Genomic DNA, 22,541 nt, shown 5'->3' on the forward strand with positions numbered 1-22,541 from the left:
AAACATGTGAATTTGTATACTAACCCATGAAATTGAATATTGGACTTTATAATTCGTTAGTGGAGTGTGTGTAGTTAACCGACACACTAATAGGGACTAAAAAGAGAGGCAATGGGTGTCTCGAAAATTATCGTTGATTAATCGAGCGCGTGTGGTTAACCGACACATTAAAATGAGATGATAAATGACATCGAGAGTACCAGGCTAATTTGCATGGTTATTCACATCTTGTTTTTGATCCTCAGTATCCTAGTCAGAAATGGAAGAACATAATCGAGATAAATCATGCCTTTAAAGAGTTTCAATGAATCTTAAAAGATCTAGGAATTTCATTAAAACCTAATTCATCCAAATTTTGTTTTCTTGTGGTCAGATTGGTAAATCTTCATTTACCTACCTTTATATAATTTACAATTAGATTACGACATCCCTGTTCTAATTTGTGAATTATTTATTTGGATCCTAGCGTTCATATTTCATTTTGGGTGTTATATTGAGGATTATTCTTATCTAACTAAAACTATCTTTCTTTTCTAGATGTCTACTCCAACTGATGCTTTTGGTTTTTCCTCCTCCTCCTCCTCCAACAACAACTTATCCTTGTTGAATATCCATTCTAAGGTGCAATTGGATGGCACCAACTATAACGATTGGATGAACAACATAAAAATGCCCATTCTTTTTGAGGAAAATGAGTATGTCCTCAAGAGACCATTGGATGAGACTGACGAGGAGAAGGTCAATCCTGAAGAAATGATCGCCTACAATAAACACTATAATAACGCATCAAAAGTTGCTTGCATCATGATGGCCACAATGACTCCAGAATTGCAGAGACATTATAAGGATTACTGGCTGTACGAGATGAACAAGGACCTAATGGAGAAATACCATAAGCGAGCTCTTCAAGAAAAGTACGAGGTGGTAAAGTCCCTCATTGCTAGCAAAATGAAGGAGGGAGAATTTGTTAGCAACCATGTCCAAAGAATGCCACGATACATGTACAGGCTCGTTAAGCTGAATATGAATTTTGATCAGGAGTTGTAAATCGACATAATGTTGAACTCTTTTCCAAGTTGTTATGATAAGTTCATATTGACCTATCATTTGAACAACAATGAAAATACTTTGTCTCAATTGCACAACCTCCTGCGAACAGTTGAACCAGTAATGAAGGGAAAAGGTGTTTCCTTCACTCCTACTAGTGCTCCTGTTCTGGCCATTGGTCAAGGGAAAGGGAGAAAGAGGAAAGGTCCTCCCAAGGAAAACTAGAAGGGAAAGTCCCAAGCATGGTCAACAAGCACAAGACCCAAAGGAAAATCAAGTTCTGATGCTCCCCTGTCTCTGATCCCAAATAGGCTACTTGTTTCTACTGCAATGATAAAGGGAATTGGAAATGAAGTTTTTCCTAAATATTTATAGTATATCAAGGATGGAAAGGTGAAGCCAACCTCGGCACATATTTACAGTATCTTATCTAATAACTCATCTATAACGCCCGCAGATCCGGGCTAGTTAATATAGAGTCAATAAGTGTTGAAAATGAATTTTCGTCAAAATATTATTTATAATAAATAGTCTTAACCAAGTTGTAGAATATGTCTCAAGGTTTCAGTACATATAAAGAACACCAAAATCCGAGTTATAACGAAGAAGTTATGGCCCGTCGAAGTTTTATGGCAAAACCGGCACGGCACCGGGAGACGTAAATAGCAAATTTATGATGGAGGAATTTTTAGCCGTAGTGATCTAAACCAAAGTTTTATTATATGTTAAACCGAGAACATCCATAAAAAGAACGCCCAAATCTGACTTCGTATGAGGAAGTTATGATTTTTCTAAGATTCGGCATAGCAGTGCACAACCCGAAACTTGAATTTCAGTTTGAGCGGTTTTTGTCTTAGGCGACCTAAATGAGAGTTGAATATCTCATTAATAGGAAATAAACGGTAAAAAGATAGACGAAAACAGAGTCCGTAGGAAGGAGTTACGAATTCTTCGCGGTCATTTAACAGTCTAAACGCCTCCTACTGTTAAATTTGAGATCGGTCGAGAATTAGCCGACGGAGTCTAAATGAAAGTTGTAAATCTTGATTTTACCTCTGCGTTGAAAAAAAGAATGTCAAAAACGGAGCTTGTATGCGAGAGTTATGAGTTTTCTAAATTTAAAGGTTGATACGCGATAGGTGATGACGAGGCACCACCAGAATTGGACACGCGGCACCACCAGAAGGCTGCCACATGTCCCAACTCGGCGAGCAGGTTCTCCTACTAGGTGAGTCCATCAGTCAGCACCCCTATAAATAGAGGTGTCGAGTTCCCTCACTTCCTTACACGATCATACCCTTCTTTCTCTCTCTAGTTTCTCTCTCTCAAGCCCTAACCCCCCCCCCCCCTAAAGTCTACGTAAACCCCCTAGCACCCGAAGAAAGCCCTGAGGCTCCCGAAGCCTCGAGAAAAGAGCCTTTAAGCTCAGAAATGCTGCTCCAGCGAAGCCCGGTTTTCAAGAAAACCCGCTGTAAGTGAGCTATGCCTACCCTATCTTTAGTATAGCTTATGTTTCAATATAGTAATGTTATTAGGACCTTATAAGGAGTAGTTGGGCTATTATTATGGGTTATATAAGTATTTCTTAACACTTATATAATAGTAATAATAGCCAGAATATTAATTAGTCTCGGCAAATATTAGACTAAACCCTAGTGATATTGATACTAGGTTTTGTCGAGGAAGTTGTTTTAAGAGTAACAAAGCGCTGTCTGAGTTCCGAATCACCACCTTCCCAGGTGCGTGCATAGTCCCTTTCATCTTACACATAGATATGAAGTATTTTAATATAAATTACGTGCTATGTGTGCATATTGTCTGAATACTTGTTGTCTAGGCTGGTGAAAGATTTTTTATACATGTTTGAAATGATGTAAATTGTATAAAGTACTTTAAATCTACAAAATATGTTGGGTAAAACATGGGTAGATGAATGATGAGGGATAAAAGCTGAAATAGAGGAACATTAGTAGTATGGACCTAGTGCCCTATAGGTAAACATTGGCAGCAATGGACCTACTACCCTATAGATGAGCACTGGCAGATGCGCCACAACCCGTAGATATTTTAGATCTAAGGTAAACGTCTTAGCAGCTGCGCTCTAAGGACAGTATCAGCAGTTGCGCCTAATATGGAGCCTAATGACCATGACAGTAGCGTTTAAAGGTCAATACCGGCAGAAGCGCCTCATAGAAAATGTCCCAATTCTGGCAGCGGCGCCTAAGTGATAGAACTAGCAGCTGTGCTTGACAGCTGTGTCATTGTAAACAATGGACTTCGTACATATTCCTTAGGATAATCCTTAGGAATGAATGAATGAGAAATAGTTGATCCTTAGGGTAAATCCTTAAGAAGATAATGGGAATGGGTAATTGGGTTGATTGTTTGATGTTTAAATATAATAATTATATTATTATGGGTTGAAAACCCTATGTACTCACCAGGTTTCCCAACCTGGCCCACTCCAGCTTATTTGTATCACAGATGTCGATACAAAGCTACTTTACACTGAGAGATTTAAAAGAGATGTAGATCACTAGTGTAAATGAATGTAAGTTCTGTTTATGCTTATGTTCTTGTATTGACGATGACATCCCAAATGTTTTAAATGAATAAAAAAAATACTTTTCTTTAGAATTGCTTTGATAATGTATTTATCATGTTTTACTGGGAACAAATTCCGCAACATTTTTATTAAAAGATGCACTCTGATTTTTATAAAACATAAACAAAATCGGTCTGTTCTGGCCGTGAAAATGGGGATGTCACATCATCATATTCTTGTTCTTAGGTCCTTGATATAGGATGTGGATTTCACATTTGTTCTAATTTGTAGGGGCTAAAAAGAAGTGAGGATGTGGAGCACGGATGGATCAACTTAATCATGGGGAATATGCAATCTTCACCTATCACAAAGATTGGGGTTTATGGCTTAGTGCTTAGTATTGGGTTAGGATTAGATTTAATAAATTGTTGTTACTCGTCAGAAATGACATGAAACATTATTTCCTTTCATGCATTGTTTAAATAAGGTTTTAGATATTCTTTTTATGATGATAATGATTCTATTTCTGCTTATAAAAATGGTGTTTTTAATTTTGAAGCCTTACCTTGTGATGGTGTGTATGAAACTATGATGATTATAAACAATTTAGGTAATAGTGTTTTTCAAATTGATCCGTCTAGTGGTATAGAAAATGCATGCTTGTGGCATTTTCGTCTTGGACACGTTAACAAGAAACACATCACCCAACTATAAAAGGATGGGGTGTTGGAGTTATTTGACATAAGGTTAGATGATACATATGAATCTTGTCTTTTGGGTAAGATGAAAAAATCACCTTTTATTGGTTCTTTTGAAAGAGGTGAAGGTTTGTCTGATCTCATACACACAAATGTTTGTGGGCCCTTCATGTCCACCACAAGGGATTCTAAACAATTATATGTGAATTTTACTAATCATTATAACATATATGGCTATATCTACTTAATCAAGCATAAGTCTGAAACCTTTGAAAAGTTAAAAGATTTTAAACAAGAAGTCGAGAATCAATTGGGCAGGAAGATAAAGATTCTTAGATACGATAAAGGTGGTGAGTATCTTAGTATCGAGTTCCCCGACTACCTCAAGGAATGTGGAATAGTTTCTCAATTAACACCTCATAGGACACTACAACTTAATAGTGTGGCTAAGAGGCGCAGTCGGCCCTTGTTAGACATGGTTCGTTCCCTAAAGACACAAGCTTCTCTTCTAATTTTATTTTGGGGGTATGCCTTAGAGACTGCTACCTACATTCTTAATCTTATCCCAACTAAGAAGGTTACCAAAATACCTCACGAGATGTGGACAAGGAAGGTGTAACGACCCAATTTTCACGTCCAAAAATTTCGTTTTTTAAACATTACTTTAAAAAACATTAATAATTAAAAACATTGTTTGATCAAACCACATCACAACGTAAACCATGTCTAAAAGCCAAATCATACAACCAATCGAAATATCAGAGTATAAATCCCAGAGAAATCTCGTAAATGCGGAAACCAGTGTGTGTGCATGATGTGCCGCTACCGTGCCAGCTCCTTCCCCTTTGATGAAGAGGTACCTGAAACCAAAACTGTAAAATGTAAGCACAAAGCTTAGTGAGTTCCCCCATTGTACCACATACCATATAATCACATAACATACATATATTGTCAGGCATATCTGGGTGCCTGACCTACCCCTTCGGTCCTCTCGACCGAACGTTGCCTAGCAGACCTGGGTGTCGGCCTCCCCTTCGGTCCTCTCGACCAAATACTGCCTAACATATCTGGGTGCTGGCCTCCCCTTCGGTCCTCTCGACCGGATACTGCCTAGCATATCTGGGTGCTGCCCTCCCCTTCGGTCCTCTCGACCGGGTACTGCCTAGCATATCTGGGTGCTGGCCTCCCCTTCGGTCCTCTCGACCGGATACTGGGGAACTATTTCTCCCCTCTACTACTACCGCATAACATGTAGCACTATATCAGAATTTATCTAACATGGCTGAGGATGACTACCCCTTCGGCCCTACGGACCGGATATCTTGGGGACTATCTCCCCCTACTGTCACTAGCACATAGCATCATATCATACTAGCACATAAACATAACACAGGTAGTAGTAATCCCTAGATGAATATGATAGAGACAATCATCTACATACAACTCACCTCGAAGTAGCTGCTGATCTGATCGGGAACTGACTTTCTGCTGCTGCTGCTGCTCCGGAAATCCTCCGGCTGTAATTCCCACAACATACTCAATCAAACACTGCTAACTGTCCTTTGGGTAAAATGACCATTTTACGCCTGCTCATGCCCTAAGTCAAAGTCAGAGTCAACTTTCAGTTGACCCGACTCGCCGAGTTGGCTCGCCAACTCGCCGAGTCCCTATCCAATCGACTGACCTGGATCCCGTCTCTACTCGTCGAGTTAGGCGTTGACTCAACGAGTTCTCCTTCCAAACTGATGTTCAAGTCCTTCATCCTACTCGCCGAGTTGTATGAACAACTCGCCGAGTTCATCTTCATCCGATGAACACTTATGCTGCGGCTCGTCGAGTTGTATGAACAACTCGCCGAGTCTGATCTTGATCTAGGGAGATTACCTTGAACTCGCCGAGTCAGTGCATTGACTCACCGAGTTCCTTCATGGATGAGTTCGGCTTCCAACTCACTGAGTCACACCCCGTGACTCACTACTCTACTCGACACAACGAAAAGGGGACAAACTCGGAGACTTGCAAGCAGACTCGCCGAGTCAGATGAACGACTCGTCGAGTCACTACCATGCAGTCTCTATATGGTCGATTTTGCTTGACTACAGCTTATGCTATCCACAGATATGGGTTCCTAGAGCATGAATAACACGTAAAGTTTCCAACTTTACGTGTAGATATTCACCAATGAGGGTTTTACGGCTCAAAATGCACCAAAAGAGTAGATCTAGGGTGTAGATGCAACATGGGTCCATAAAGGCAGTAGATCCAAGCTCCTGGAGCTCGATCTCACCTAGATCTAGAAGTTACCCAGCTTATTACGAGTCCACAAGCATACATAAGCTTGGAAACGGATCAAAAAGGGCTTTAATGGAGCCATAATTATGAAAACATGGGGGAAACAAGCCATACCTTAGTGAACACTCTGAGATTGCTCAAAGGTTTTTGACCTCCTCTTCTTCTTCTTGATCTCCTCTCCTTCTCACTCCAAAGCTTCAAAAGAACACACCAAAGGCTTCAAACTCACAAGAACAAGGGCTAGAATGTATGGAGAGCTTCTGAGGGTGAAGGGGGGCGGAGTTGGGGCGTAAATGGTCGTTTAAATAAGGTACAAACCATTGGAAATTAGGGTTTCATCAGACAGCGTGGACTCGTCGAGTCGCCAACTTAACCGCGTCCCAAGTCTCGTCTCTACTCGGCGAGTCGGGCCTCCAACTCGCTGAGTCCAAGGCCAATAATACAAAATACTCAGATAAATCTTACATACCAGGAACCAGGTTCTACAAATCTCCCACACTTATTTTAGACTTCGTCCTCGAAGTCTGGTGCTCGATCCTGAAACAGCTAGGGGTAATGCTCCATCATCTCTTCCACCGGCTCCCAAGTCCACTCCGATCCCTTCCAGTGCTGCCATTGCACCTTCACGAGTTCCACTCGCTTGTTCCTCAAATCCTTCGACTTCCTGTCGAGGATTGCGACTGGGCGCTCAATGTAATTCAGGCTGTCATCAACCTGTATATCCTCTATCGACACTACTGCTGAATCGTCCACTAGGCACTTCCGCAGCTGAGAAACATGGAAAGTGCTATGGATCTGGCTGAGCTCGACTAGCAGATCCAGCCTATATGCCACCTTGCCCACCCGGGCTACAATTCTGACGGTCCGATGAATCTTAGGCCCAACTTGCCCCGCTTCCTGAATCGAATGACGCCTTTCCAAGGCGACACCTTCAGGAGAACCATATCCCCGACTTGGAACTCCAAGTCGGATCGACTCTTGTCGGCGTAACTTTTCTGTCGACTCTGAGCAGTCTGAAGCCTGCTCCGAACCTGCTGGATCCTCTCGGTCTTCTTGAGAACCACCTCGGTGCTCCCCATGACTCTCTGGCCAACCTCCCCTAAGCATATCGGGGTCCTGCACTTCCGACCTTACAACAATTCGATTGGAGGGCGGTCAATACTCGCGTGGTAGCTGTTGTTGTATGAGAACTCTGCCAAGGGAAGATAGGTATCCCAGCTACCACCGAAATCTAGCACGCATGCCCGCAACATATCCTCCAGAGTCTGGATGGTCCACTCGCTTTGACCATCTGTCTGCGGGTGAAAGGCGATGCTAAAATGCAGACGAGTGCCCAACTCGTCATGAAATCTCTTCCAAAACCTGGAAGTAAAACGCACATCCCTGTCCGAGATAACCGATACTAGCACCCCGTGTCGCGCCACGATCTCCCTAATATAGATGTCGGCCAATTTCTCGGCCGATATGCTCTCCTGAATCGGTATAAAGTGAGCACTCTTGGTCAATCGATCCACGATGACCCAAATCGAATCTACTCCACGCGTGATCCTGGGAAGCTTCGTGATAAAATCCATCGTGATATCTTCCCATTTCCACAACGGGATGTCCAACGGCTGAATCTTGCCATGCGGTCTCTGATGTTCACCCTTGACCTTCCTGCAGGTCAAGCACCACTCAACATACCATGCCACATCCCGCTTCATGCAGGTCCACCAATATTCTGGACAAAGATCCCTATACATCTTCATCGCCCCTGGATGAATAGAGAAACGGGATTTGTTTGCCTCCTCCATCAAGATCTGGCGCATGCCTCCGTGATACGGCACCCACACCCTACGGTGTAGTGTCAACAACCCCCGACTATCATAATCGAAAGAGGTGACTTGACCCACTATTCGCTCACTCTTCCGATGCTCCTCCTTCATAGCCTCCCGAATCTACTCCAACAGGGGAGTCACCTCCGTCATCCTCATACAAATATCCCTGATCGGCGCCGCCTTGCGGCTAAGCGCATCGGCCACCACATTGGCCTTCCCTGGGTGGTAAAGGATCTCACAATCATAATCCTTCACCACGTCCAACCACCGACGCTGCCTCATGTTCAGATTCGGCTGATCCATGAGGTACCTCAAACTCTTGTGGTCCGTGTAGATGGTACATCGAACCCCGTAGAGGTAATGCCGCCAAATCTTGAGATCAAAGACCACCGCCCCCAACTCCAAATCATGCGTCGGGTAGTTCGCCTCGTGAGGCTTGAGCTGCCTCGAAGTGTAGGCAATGACATGTCCCCTCTGCATCAGTACCGCGCCCAACCCTGAAATGGACGCGTCACAATAAACCACAAAATCCTCTACGCCCTCTGGCAGGACTAAGATTGGCGCCTCCCACAATCTCTATCTCAGTGTCTCAAACGCAGCCTGCTGCTCGGGTCCCCACCGAAAGACCATGACTTTCTTCGTCAGCCGCGTCAGGGGTACGACTATCTTGGAGAAATCCTGAATGAATCTCCGATAGTAGCCTGCTAATCCTAGGAAACTCCGAATCTTAGATGGAGACTTCGGAACCTCCTACCTCATCACGGCCTCGACCTTGGCTGGATCGACCAGAATCCCATTTTGGTTGACAAGGTGTCCGAGAAATTGCACCCCGCGCAACCAAAAGTCACACTTGGAGAACTTGGCATACAAGCTCTCCCTCCTCAGGGTCTCCAATACCTCTCTCAGATGCTCCTCATGCTCCTCCTGTGTCTTGGAATAAACCAAGATGTCGTCAATGAAAACTATCACTGACCGATCCAGCATCGGTCAGCATACGCGGTTCATGAGGTCCATAAACGCGACAAGAGCATTGGTGAGCCCAAACGGCATCACCACGAACTCATAATGGCCATAGCGCATCCGAAACGCGGTCTTCTGCGCATCCTCCCCTCTGACCCTCATCTGGTGATAACCCGAACGTAAATCGATCTTGGAAAACCAAGTCGCTCCCTGAAGCTGGTCAAAGAGATCTTCAATCCTCGGGAGTGGGTAACGGTTCTTCACCGTTACCTTGTTCAGCTCCCGGTAATCTATACACATCCAATGCGACCCGTCCTTCTTTTTCCCGAACAGAATCGGGGCTCCTTAGGGTGAACTGCTCGGTCTAATGAATCCCTTGTCTAGCAGCTCCTGCAGCTGCGTAGACAACTCCTGCATCTCAGGAGGAGCCAACCGATACGGTGCCTTGGCTATCAGAGCCGCACCAGGAACGAGGTCAATCCTGAACTCCACCTGTCGCTCCGTAGGTATCCCAGGAAGCTCCTCTGGGAAGACATCTGCGAAATCTCGTACCACCGGAACCTCGCTCACTGTCGCCTTACCCGCCTCCCGGTTATCCATCACGTACGCGACATATCCTACGCATCCCTGCTGAAGGTAGCGTCTAGCCCTCGCTGCTGAACATACAGCAGGTCCACACCGCGGCCTCTCGCCATGAATCACTAACTCTCCCCCACCTGGGGTCCTGACTCGCACTACCTGCTGTGCGCAATCTATCACCGCCCCATTAGGGCTCAACCAATCCATGCCTATAATCACCTTGTTCCCACGCAACAGAATGGGAACCGGATCCACCAAATAGCGCTCCTCGAATAACCTCAGAACACAATCTCTGAATATTGATGACGTCCGCACCGATCGATCGTCGGCAATCTCCACCTCCAAAGGGAAATCCAACATACCTGAAGACTCAGGAAACTTCTTGCTAAGTGCAAGGGAAACAAATGATCGGGTAGCACCCGAGTCGAACAACACCTGAACTAGGATACCGTTCACATGGAACGATCCTAACACATATATACATACATCGAACACATATCAATATCATAACATCATGTAAATAAATGAGAGGGAAAAAATCATACCCGACACCACATCGGGTGTTGCGCGTGCCTCCTCGGCGGTCAGCTGAAATGTCCGGCTCCTCACCACTGGAGCCTCTGCCTTGCCCTGCCGACCATCTGTGATCCGCAGGGTCGCTGGAGCTGGCGCCTTCACTGGCACTGAAACTGTCAACTGGGGGAAATTGGCCTTCTTGTGGCCCCTCTGGTTGCAGTGGAAACACAACAACTCAGACGTCTGAATAACTGCTGCCGGAGCAGTGCAATCCCTGCCATAGTGCCCAGACTTGCCGCACTTATAGCAGGCTGATGATCCCAGCCTGCACGCCCCCTCGTGCGACTTGCCGCATTTCCTGCAGCGACCCCGTCCCTGTTAGCCCTTTGGCCCCAAATCTGATCCCTTGGGCTTCTTCCCCGAAGCCCCTCCCGACTGTCCCTCCTCTGCCTTCCATTTCCAGATGTGCTCCAAATCTATCTCCCTCTCCCTCGCCCTGGCAATCATAGAGTCCAAGGTGGGGCAAGCTGAAAAACTAACGTGCTCCCGAATATCAGCTCGGAGCATGTCATGGTAGCGGGTCCTCCTCATGTCCTCATCACCCGCATATTAGGGCACCAACAACGCCCTCTCCTGGAACTTGGCAGTGATCTCCGCCACAGTCTCTGTCGTCTGCCTCATGTCCAAAAACTACCTGGCCAGCTGCTGAAGCTCGACAGCCGGCGCAAACTCTGCCCTGAATCTGGTCATAAAATCCGACCAAGTCATAGTCTCGATCGCTGAGGCTCCCAACGAGTCACCCACTGACTCCCACCAGTCTCGAGCTCGGTCTCGTAAACACTCTGCTGCATACCTCACTTTCGACCCCTTGGGGCAGAAGCTAGTCAACTGTACAAACTCGATGTCCGCAATCCATCGTCTGGCAGCAATGGGATCTTTCACCCCGTGGAAATCCGGCACACCACTGCCCCTGAAGTCCTTAAAGGAAAGTGTGCGAGATCCCGACTGGCCAGATGCCATGTCGTTCCTGAATGCCCGAAGGCGATCTTCCATCAACTCGATGATCCCCTCCTTGATCGACCCGAAGATAATGGGGGTCGACTCAAGGATACCCCTGGTGATCTCTGACGCGATGAACTCGCGTAGTCCCTCATCCACTGGCTCGGAACCTAATCCCGAACCTGACCCCTCTCCTGAACCGCCATCTATCGGCCTCGATCGTAGTACCACGATTCTGGAATACACAAATAACAATCGTTAGTGATACTGATACTTCTTGAGGGATCACAACTACCACAAGTTCCCTGGTCTTATCTTGGCCTTCCTTGGTTCGGGTACGGATCCTTTGCTTTCAGTAGTACGGGCCCATACTACCTTCCACATCTATCCGTACCTTCTTCAAGGGCTGCCTCGACTCCACCAGATCCCTTTCACTACCACTGATCACTGCTATCCTCATCCTAGGCTTGCCCTAGGGAAATCTCTGACTCTACTCTATCCAGTTCTCAGCTGCTGCAGGCCTCCTTGTGATGCCAATTAGCCATTACCCGAATACCATCACATGTGATGAGGCTTAGATAATCCTTCGAGTAACAGACTCGTCCCGACAAAGGTTGGACTCAAATGAGAGCTGCGCAATAGGGCCAAATCCAGCACTCTAAGATTATTCAACCCTGATCACATGTGACGTGACGTATTCATCTAATGGCTAACTCCCACCACTCGGAGTCCCACAAAGCACAAAGCAAGTAGCATTCGGACTAAGGGAACAATCTCAAGCAAATCCGCTCTCATAGAGAGAATCTGATCTAGCATACAGAGCTAAACTCATACTATCAGGCATAACCTAACAGGCTATCCTACTCTTGTCTACTCAATTCTAGCATGCAATTTTCATACGCTGAAGCACATAAAGCATCACTACTAGATCCTTAGTCCTATTCTAGCATGCTGTTCTACTGAAACTGATAAACACAACATAAGCTTGTATGGGTACTTTGGGGAGTACTTACTTGAGCTCGGCCGGTTGCGCACATCACACACTTCGTTCTTTCTCAAACCTTTTTCTTATTTCTTAAAAAACATTTCTTTTTGAAAAAAAAATCTTTTACTCCCTCGATTTGAGTTCAGACACCCCCGAAGGTGAGTCCGAATCCCTCAAACCAGGGCTCTGATACCAACTTCTAACGAACCAATTTTCACGTCCAAAAATTTCGTTTTTTAAACATTACTTTAGAAAACATTAATAATTAAAAACATTGTTTGATCAAACCACATCATAACGTAAACCATGTCTAAAAGCCAAATCATACAACCAATCGAAATATCAGAGTATAAATCCCAGAGAAATCTCGTAAATGCGGAAACTAGTGTGTGTGTGCATGATGTGCCGCTACCGCGCCAGCTCCTTCCCCTTTGATGAAGAGGTACCTGAAATCAAAACTGTAAACTGTAAGCACAAATCTTAGTGAGTTACTCCAGTATACCACATACCATATAATCACATAACATACATATATTGTCAGGCATATCTGGGTGCGCGACCTACCCCTTCGGTCCTCTCGACCGGACGTTGCCTAGCATACCTTGGTGCTGGCCTCCCCTTCGGTCCTCTCGACCGGATATTTCCTAGCATATCTGGGTGCTGGCCTCCCCTTCGGTCCTCTCGACCCGATACTGCCTAGCATATCTGGGTGTTGGCCTCCCCTTCGGTCCTTTCGACCGGGTACTGCCTAGCACATCTGGGTGCTGGCCTCCCCTTCAGTCCTCTCGACCGGATACTGGGGAACTATTTCTCCCCTCTACTACTACCACATAACATGTAGCACTATATCAGAAATTGTCTAACATGGTTGAGTATGACTACCCCTTCGACCCTACCGACCGGATATCTCGGGGACTATCTCCCCCTACTGTCACTAGCACATAGCATCATATCATACTAGCACATAAACATAACACAGGTAGTAGTAATCCCTAGATGAATATCATAGAGACAATCATCTACATACAACTCACCTCGAAGTAGCTGCTGATCTGATCGGGAACTGACTGTCTACTGCTGCTGCTGCTCCGGAAATCCTCCGGCTGTAATTCCCACAACATACTCAATCAAACAATGCTAACTGTCCTTTGGGTAAAATGACCATTTTACCCCTGATCATGCCCTAAGTCAAAGTCAGAGTCAACTTTCAGTTGACCCGACCCGCCGAGTTGGCTCGCCAACTCGCCGAGTCCCTGTCCAATCGACTGACCTGGATCCCGTCTCTACTCGTCGAGTTAGGCGTTGACTCAACGAGTTCTCCTTCCAAACTGATGTTCAAGTCCTTCATCCTACTCGCCTAGTTGTATGAACAACTCGCCGAGTTCATCTTCATCCGATGAACACTTACGCTGCGACTCGCCGAGTTGTATGAACAACTTGCCGAGTCTGATCTTGATCTAGGTAGATTGCCTTGAACTCGCCGAGTCAGGGCATTGACTCGCCGAGTTCCTTCATGGATGAGTTCAGCTTCCAACTCACTGAGTCACACCCCGTGACTCACTACTCTATCGACACAACGAAAAGGGGACAAACTCGGAGACTCGCGAGCAGACTCGCCGAGTCGCTACCATGCAGTCTCTATATGGTCGATTTTGGTTGAATCCAGCTTATGCTATCCAGAGATCTGGGTTCCTAGAGCATGAATAACAGATAACGTTTTCAACCTTACGTGTAGATATTCACCAATGAGGGTTTTAGGGCTCAAAATGCACCAAAAGAGTAGATCTAGGGTGTACATGCAACATGGGTCCATAAAGGCAGTAGATCCAAGCTCCTGTAGCTCGATCTCACCTAGATCTAGAAGTTACCCAGCTTATTACGAGTCCACAAGCATACATAAGCTTGGAAACGGATCAAAAAGGGCTTTAATGGAGCCATAAGTATGAAAACATGGGGGAAACGAGCCATACCTTAGTGAACACTCTGAGATTGCTCAAAGGTGCTTGACTTCATCTTCTTCTTCTTGATCTCCTCTCCTTCTCACTCCAAAGCTTCAAAAGAACACACCAAAGGCTTCAAACTTACAAGAACAAGGGCTAGAATCTATGGAGAGCTTTTGAGGGTGAAGGGGGGCGGAGTGGGGGCGCAAATGGTCGGTTAAATAGGGTGCAAACCCTTCGAAATTAGGGTTTCATCAGACAGCGCGGACTCGCCGAGTCCATAATATGGACTCGCCGAGTCGCCAACTTAACTGCGTCCCAAGTCTCGTCTCTACTCGATGAGTCGGGCCTCCAACTCGCCGAGTCCAAGGCCAATAATACAAAATACTCAGATAAATCTTACATACCAGGAACCAGGTGCTACAGAAGGCTCCCCGTTAGCACATATCAAGGTTTGGGGTTGTGAAGCTTTTGTTAGATGAAAGACTCACGAAAAAGCTTGAACCTCAAAGTAAATACATGGAAAAGGTTTTAAACCTTTTAGCATGGAGAATTCCAAGAAAGGAGAACTGCCTATACAGAGTAATAGAAAACTGAGTAAGACTTAGAGCTCGAGTACCGATGTAGAGATTGCAAAAATAAGTAGTGTTCCATATGCTTATGTCCTTGGATCTATCATTTATGCTATGACATGTACTCGTCCTAATGTGGCTTTTGCTTTGAGCATGATCAGTCACTCTCAGGAAAATATAGGTGGAGCTCATTGGATAGCAGTTAAGAATATTCTCAAGTATTTGCGAAGAACTAAGGACTAGGTCCTTGTGCTTAGTGGCAATGATACGTTGAGAGTAACTGGGTATAGTGACACCAATTTTCAAACAGACAGAGACAACTTCCGTTCTCAATATAGCTAGGTGTCTACCTTGAATGGAGGAGCGGTAACCTGGAAAAGTTCCTAACAAGAAATAATGGATGATTCTACCTGTGAATCAGAGTACATAGCAGAGAGTGAAGCATCAAAGGAGGCAATTTGGTTGAAGAACTTCATTGGAGACCTTGGAGTTATTCCAACCATCAAGGAGCCAATGTAAATTTTCTATGATAATGAAGGAGCGGTAGCCTTAACTAAGGAACCGAGAGATCATGGAAGATCAGGACATATTGATAGAAAATACCATTTCATAAGGCATAGATAGAAGGTGACCTCGTTGTAAAGATGGCTTCATCTAAAAAGAATCGTTCAGATCCCCTCACAAAGGGTTTGAGTAGGGTCAAGCATGCTCAACATTCTAGGAGCATTATTCTGAAAGATGATATTAGTTTTAGTAGTTAGATAGTTAGTTGAAACTTGTAACAAAGTAAATGTAATTGACTTTTGGTGATTAAATAATAGAGAATTATTTATATGTTTGTTTAGTACCTTTTGTCAATTGTTTATTATTGTCATGTTTCATTTTTGCATGATTTACCTCCAGAATAATTTGATTATTCAAATTTCATATTCGTTTGTACTTTTGGAAGTAACTAGTGAATTAATATGAATTGAGTTGTAGATTGTCTAAAGAGTTTTAGACATAGCAATGGTATTGCTAAAATGTTCATGAATACTTTGAAATAGAGATTTAAGTATTGGATTAACCCACGCTCAGAGAATCACTTCATGGAATTTATCATAAGTAATTCTGAGATGATAATATCTTATAATTTTTAAGTGGAGATATATGAGTTATGGTTTAGAAATTAGTTGTGCATTGATGATACATAAACGCATCAGTAGCTTGATGTTATAAAACGTATTTTTGTGCATGATTTGATCAGTAAATGGTGCAAGCATATAAGTTAAAGTTTATCTGTTCATTTTTCCTTAATGGGAAGAGCGATATCTTTGGGCCCCTTGGTGATTTGATGTTGACTTGTAGTGTTGGACCCGACCACGACTTAATTGATGTGTTCGATTAGAAGTTCTATTTCATTACAAATCCGAAATCGGGAAACAAAGTATTGGGCAATGAGATTGGCCCTATTTCATGTCTCATGTCCAAATGATATCTTGTAGAACGGAGAATTATATGATCACTTATCTTACAATGCATAAGTGACTGGGTCAGAGTTCGAAAACAACTTTTGGTAGCTATAATTTGCTCATTAATTTGGAAGCTATACTGGCAGTTATAGTTATCGACTTATCCAAGCGGGAGACTGTTGGATTAGGTGTCTAAGCCCATAACTATAATGGATAAAAATTTGAATTGATAGTAGAAAAGTCCTTTTGGGTTGCCCTCAAACTTAGCAATTGGAAAAAATTATTTTTGAGAGAAAGTTGATTTATTATTTGATTAATAACAAATCAGAAATTATGTGTATTTAATTTTGGGATTAATTGGATTGATTAAAACTGCAGGGTTTGTTTAGTTATTTATTGAAAGTTGAGGAAAGAAGCCGATGGACCCCATTGGATGAGGTGGACGAAAATTACTTGGTCAAGCCCAAGGAATTTTTTCCAAGCCCATTGGATGAGGGGAATGGGTTGCTTAGTCACTAAGCAAAGGTGTTTAGCATATCCTCCTTAAACCCTAGCGAGATCTGGCCGAAAATCATCTCCCCCTCTCCATAATCCTTAGTTGCTGGTCTTGGGTGTGAACCATCAGAGGCACAACGCTTCTGGTGCTAGTTGCCAAAATATTTGAAAAAGGATTCAAGGTTGTTTGCATTAAAAATCTTCGAGGTAAGTTTCTTATTTTATTGAATTCAATTTTCATAAGAAAGGTTTGTAGGATGATAAATCATAGTATGTTGCCTATATGTGTAACATCCAGGATTTGCAGGTATTAATATTATTTATTTTATTGAATAATGGGCTATTTTTGGTTTGGGCCAGGATAGTTGGGCCTTAAGATTTCGGCTGAGAAAGACATTACGCGGGGTGTACCATGCCAGGTACACACAACATACTCAAAAGGATGGGGCAGGACGGCTATACACGTACACCCAGTATACACGCGAAGGTTCTAAAACCCTAACTTTTAGGGTTTGATCCCTATTTAAAGGACCTTACGCCTTTGGTCCAGCCTCCCTCTCACTCTTATACAACCATCGTGAAAACCCTAACCCACATTTGTGTATTCTTGTGACTTGGAAGCCACTTAAGAGCATTTTAATGTTGTTTTCGTGTTTAAAAGTGAAAGGAGTTTTAAGAAGGAGCAAGGATTCAAAGGGAGCTTGTAGATCCAGAAGATTAGCACCATTTCTGACTCATTTGAGGTATCAAGCTTCAAACTTGATCATTTAATGTTTAGATTTGATTGTGGGGTGTTTTGGGTCACTATTAGACTCCATTGTTCAGGTTGCTTGAGTCTTGATAGTTTCAGAACATAAGAGCTGTCCTTTTGGGCTCTTAGAAGCACTTAGAGTAATAAAAATCAGACCTTGATGGTTAAGCCACAACCATGCAAGTGTTAGATGGTCATAAAGCTTGTTAAAAGGACCAAAATCATGTTTTCACCCCAACCATGCATGCAAGCACATAAAGTTTGTGACTTTATGGATTAGGAGGTCTTAAAGGACCTAGATCTACATTTTGGATGTAAAGACTTAATGGATTAAGTCAAAAATAAAGTCCCAAGGAAGCTTGCCAGTATCGTAAGCGTACACATTGGTCAACTCCCCATTTTGGTCAAGGCCAGCATACGCTGGGCGTACGTGCCAGGTATGTCGCGCATACGCTTATAGAGTGGTGGTATTGGGCTTTTTAGGCCTTAGGGAATTGACCTGGTCGATTGGGACCCGTGGACCACTGTGGAGTATAGTTCTGGGCATGGGAATTTGAAATTAGAAGTATTGGCCCTTTTTAGCCACTTTAGGCCATTCGAAATTATTTGATTTTGGGCTAAGGATCTATTAGACTTGCGAAAAGCCCATTTGAAGGGTTGGGCCCAATTCAGAAGATTGTACCATTAGTGGGCCCTTAGGGAGCCTTTGATGGGCCATAGGTGCATTGGATGTAATAAGTTAGCGTTGGGCCTTATGAGTGGTCCAATTTAGGCCGAGGGAGTAAAATAGTAATTTTACCCTAAGTAGTGTTATAGATTTTGATTGAGTGTTATTATGATTATGGTAGCTAGGAGTCATCGGCGCAGATGTTAAAGATTACTTCCCGTGAGATTCGATATTCAGCTTTACGAGGTGAGTTACCTTCCAGTAGAGGTGGGTCTAAGGCACCAATGCCGGCCCACCAGTAGGTGATTATATATAAGATAGTTGTCTTTGTGATAATTGTCTTATTTGCCACTATCTTATATGCTTTATGTGGTAGGATGCTCTGTCATATGTGTTAGTAGTAGGGTGAAATAGTCCCCAATAGTCGGTTGAGATAAACCGACGGGTAAGTCAAGAAACCTAGAATGGCTTGACATAGGTAAGTCAAGCACCCTAGAATGGCTTGCCCTAGGTAAGTCAAGCACCCCAGAATGGCTTGAAATGGGTATGTCAGGCACCCCAGAATGGCCTGGCAGTATGGTTGTTATATGGTATGTGGTATGATTGAACTCACTAAGCTTTGTGTTTACGGTTTTTCAGTTTTGGTTTCAGGTACCTCTTTGTCGAAGGGAAAGGAGTTGGCACGGTAGCAGCGCATCACACGCACATATGATTTCTGCTCTTTGAGATCCATGGGATTGTACGCTAACATTATTATTATTCCATGACATGTTTTATGATATTTGACTTATGAGATTATGGGTTGATATGATATTGATGACATTTTTATGTAAACACTTTATAAGTTACTTAATTAAAAATTAAATTTTTGGTCGTGATTTTTGGGGTGTTATAAGTTGGTATCAGAGCCTTGGTTTGAGGGATTCGGGCACACTCTCGGGTGTGTCTGAACTCAAACTAAGGACTTGGCAGGAAAATTTTCAAAAGTAAAATCATTTTTATAAAAGAAATTGAAACAAGAAAAAAATCTTAAAAGAACAAGGTGTGTGATGCGTGTGATCGGCCGAGGTCAAGTAAGTTTTCCCCAAGATACCCATACATTTTATGTTATGATATGATATGATTATGAGAACTGCATGCTAGATTAGGGCTAAGGATCCAGGAAGATGCCTTGCGTGCTTGTTGTATGTGCTTAGTAAATTTCATGCTAGAACTTATTAGACAGTGATATGATGGCCTGAATTGGACATGCTTGGTTTGGGAACTCAATGCCCGAATGCTGCTTGCTTCGTGCTTTTTAGAAGTTCTAATTATCTTTAATTAACTAGTAGACGAATACATTAAGTTACATATTATGAGGACTAAATAATTTCAGAAGGTTAGGTCTAGTCCTATTTCGCAGCTCTTTTCTGAGTCCAATCGTTGTAGGCCAGGACCTCTCATTCGAAGAATTATCTGGTCTTAGTAATATGTAATGGTATTCGCGAGCTAGTTAGGGAGAGATAACATGGACTTTTATGCAGCTGATGGCAGAGAGTAGGTCGAAGAGTTACCCTAGGGTAAGCCTAGGATGACAATAGTGCAGCGAGTAGTGGTAGTAGGAGTGACTTGGTGAAGTGAATGCAATCCTTGAGGAAGTACAGATAGATGTGGCAGGTCGTATGGGCCCGTACTACAAAAAGCAGAAGATTCGTACTCGAGTCAAGGAGGGACGAGATAGAACTAGGGAACTTCTAGTATGTGTGACCTTCTGAGGTTATGTTTGTGCCTGACTATTATGTGTTTTGTTTCATAATGGTGATGATTACGCGAAACGGAGGAGGAGGTTCAAGTTTAGGATTAGGTTCAGGATCAGGTGCTGAGCCAGTTGATGAGGGACTACGTGAGTTCATTGCTTCTGAGATCACTAGGGGCATCCTTGAGTCGACCCCGATGATTTTTGGGTCGATCAACGAAGAGATTATGGAGCTGATGGAGGATCGCCTCAGGGCGTTTAGGAGTGACACGGCCTCTGGGCAGTCAGGATCGTGCATACTGTCCTTCAAGGACTTCAGGGGTTGTGGTGCGCCAGACTTTCATGGGGTAAAGGACCCTATTGTTGCCAGGAGGTGGATTGCAGACATGGAGTCTGCTCAGTTGACTAGCTTCTGCCCTGAGGGGTCGAAGGTTCGGTACGCTACAAGATGCTTGAGGGACAGGGCTAGAGTTTGGTGGGAGTCAGTTGGTGATTCTTTGGGAGCCTCAGCCATTGAGGCTATGACTTGGTCAGACTTTATGACCCAGTTTAGGGCAGAGTTCGTGTCAGCTGTGGAGCTTTAGTAGCTGGACAGGGAGTTCCTTGATATGAGACAGACGACAGAGATCGGGGCGGAGATTACCGCCAAGTTTAGGGAGAGGGCCTTATTGGTGCCTTAGTATGCAGGGGATGAGGAGATGCGGAAGACCCGCTATCATGACATGTTGAGAGCTGACATTTGGAAACATGTTAGCTACTCGACATGCCCGACATTGGATGATATGATTGCGAGGGAGGGGGAGAGGGAGATTGACATTGAGTTCCTCCGGAAGAGGAAGGCGGAGACTAAGCAGGTTACAGGGGATTTGGGGAAGAAACCCAAGGGATCCGACACTAGGTCGAAGGGCCAGCCGGGTCTGGGCCAGTGCAGGAAATGTGCCGGGCTGCATGAAGAGTTTGTAGATTGGGATCATCAGGATGCTACAAGTGCGACAAGACTGGGCACTTGGGCAGGGATTTTACTGCCCCTACCCTCACCTTTCAAACCTCATACCTGATTTGCTTTCATTGCAATCAGAAGGGCCATAAAAAGGCCAACTGCCCTAGATTGACAATGGCAGCGCCTGTGGAGGCGCCAATACCAGTGACCCTACAGATTACTGATGGCCAGCAGGGCAAGACAAAGGCTCTAGTGGTGAGGAGCTGAGCCTTCCAGCTGACTACCGAGGAGGCACACACTGCACCCAATGTGGTGACGGGTCTGATTTCTTCTCCCTAGCTCTTATTTTATGTCGATTATAATATTTATGTATATGTTTTATGTGTTGTTTAGGATCATTCCATGTGAACGGTATCCCAGTTCAGGTATTGTTCGATTTGGGGGCTACCCGATCATTTGTCTCTCTTGCCATTAGCAAGAGGTTCCATGAGTCCTCGAGCATGTTGGATTGCCCTGTAGAGGTCGACATTGCTGACGACCGGTCAATTCGAGCATCAGAGGTTTTCAGAGATGGTGTTTTGAGGCTGTTCGAGGAGCGCTATCTGGTAGACTTGGTTCCCATACCATTGCGTGGGAACAAGTTCATCATTGGTATGGAGTGGTTGAGCCCTAATGGGGCAGTCATCGACTACGACCAGTAGTTGGTTCGGGTTAGGACCACAAGTAGGGGAGAGTTGGTGCTCAGAGCGAAAGGCCACATCGCGGGCCAGCTTTTTGCTCAACAGCGAGGGCTAGGCGCTACCTTCAGTAAGGTTGCGCCAGATATGTCGCCTATGTTGTGGATACCTGAGAGGAGGGAGAGGCGACCGTGAATGATGTGCCAGTGGTGCGGGAGTACCAGGATGTATTTCCAGAGGACTTGCCTAGGGTACCTCCGGAGAGGCAGGTGGAGTTTAGGATAAACCTAGTCCCGGGTGTGGCTCCGATAGCCAAGGCCTCGTATCGGTTGGCTCCTCTAGAAATGGAAGAGTTTTCTACACAGTTGCAGGAGCTGTTAGACAAGGGATTCATAAAACCGAAAAGTTCAGCCTGGGGAGCCCGATTCTGTTTGTGAAGAAGAAGGACGGGTCGCATCGGATGTGTATAGACTACCAGGAGCTGAACAAGGTAACGGTGAAGAGCCGTTACCCACTCCTGATGATTGATGATCTTTTCAACCAACTTCATGGGGCATCTTAGTTTTCCAAGATAGATTTACGGTCAGGTTACCATTAGATGAGGGTTAGAGATGAAGATGTACAGAAGACTACTTTTCGGACTCGCTACGGCCACTACGAGTCCGTGGGGATACCCTTCGAGCTCACCAATGCTCCTGTTGCATTCATGGACCTCATGTAATTGCTTACACTTCGAGGCAGCTAAAGCTTCACGAGGCAAACTACCCAACACACAACTTGGAGTTGGGGGTGGTTGTCTTCACCCTCAAGATTTGGCAACACTACATGTATGGGGTCCGATGTACCATTTACACGGACTACAAGAGTTTGAGGTA

General features: G+C 44.4%; 1 protein-coding gene across 1 annotated transcript; it reads left to right on the forward strand.

Annotated features, from left to right (window-relative positions):
• Positions 1-537: 537 nt before the first annotated feature.
• Positions 538-1,047, forward strand: LOC145064134 (uncharacterized). Its single transcript, XM_079011643.1, has one exon. The coding sequence runs from the start codon at positions 538-540 to the stop codon at positions 1,045-1,047; it is 510 nt and encodes a 169-aa protein (XP_078867769.1).
• The last annotated feature ends 21,494 nt before the right edge of the window (positions 1,048-22,541 follow it).

Source organism: Lactuca serriola, chromosome 7 (genome assembly GCF_051521515.1).
Source record: "Lactuca serriola cultivar US96UC23 chromosome 7, Lser_US96UC23_V15, whole genome shotgun sequence".
Lineage (NCBI taxonomy): Eukaryota > Viridiplantae > Streptophyta > Magnoliopsida > Asterales > Asteraceae > Lactuca > Lactuca serriola.

What these genes read in the sequence shown, in the direction of transcription:
- LOC145064134 (XM_079011643.1), top strand. Translation starts at nt 538, where the DNA reads ATGTCTACTCCAACTGATGCTTTTGGTTTTTCCTCCTCCTCCTCCTCC.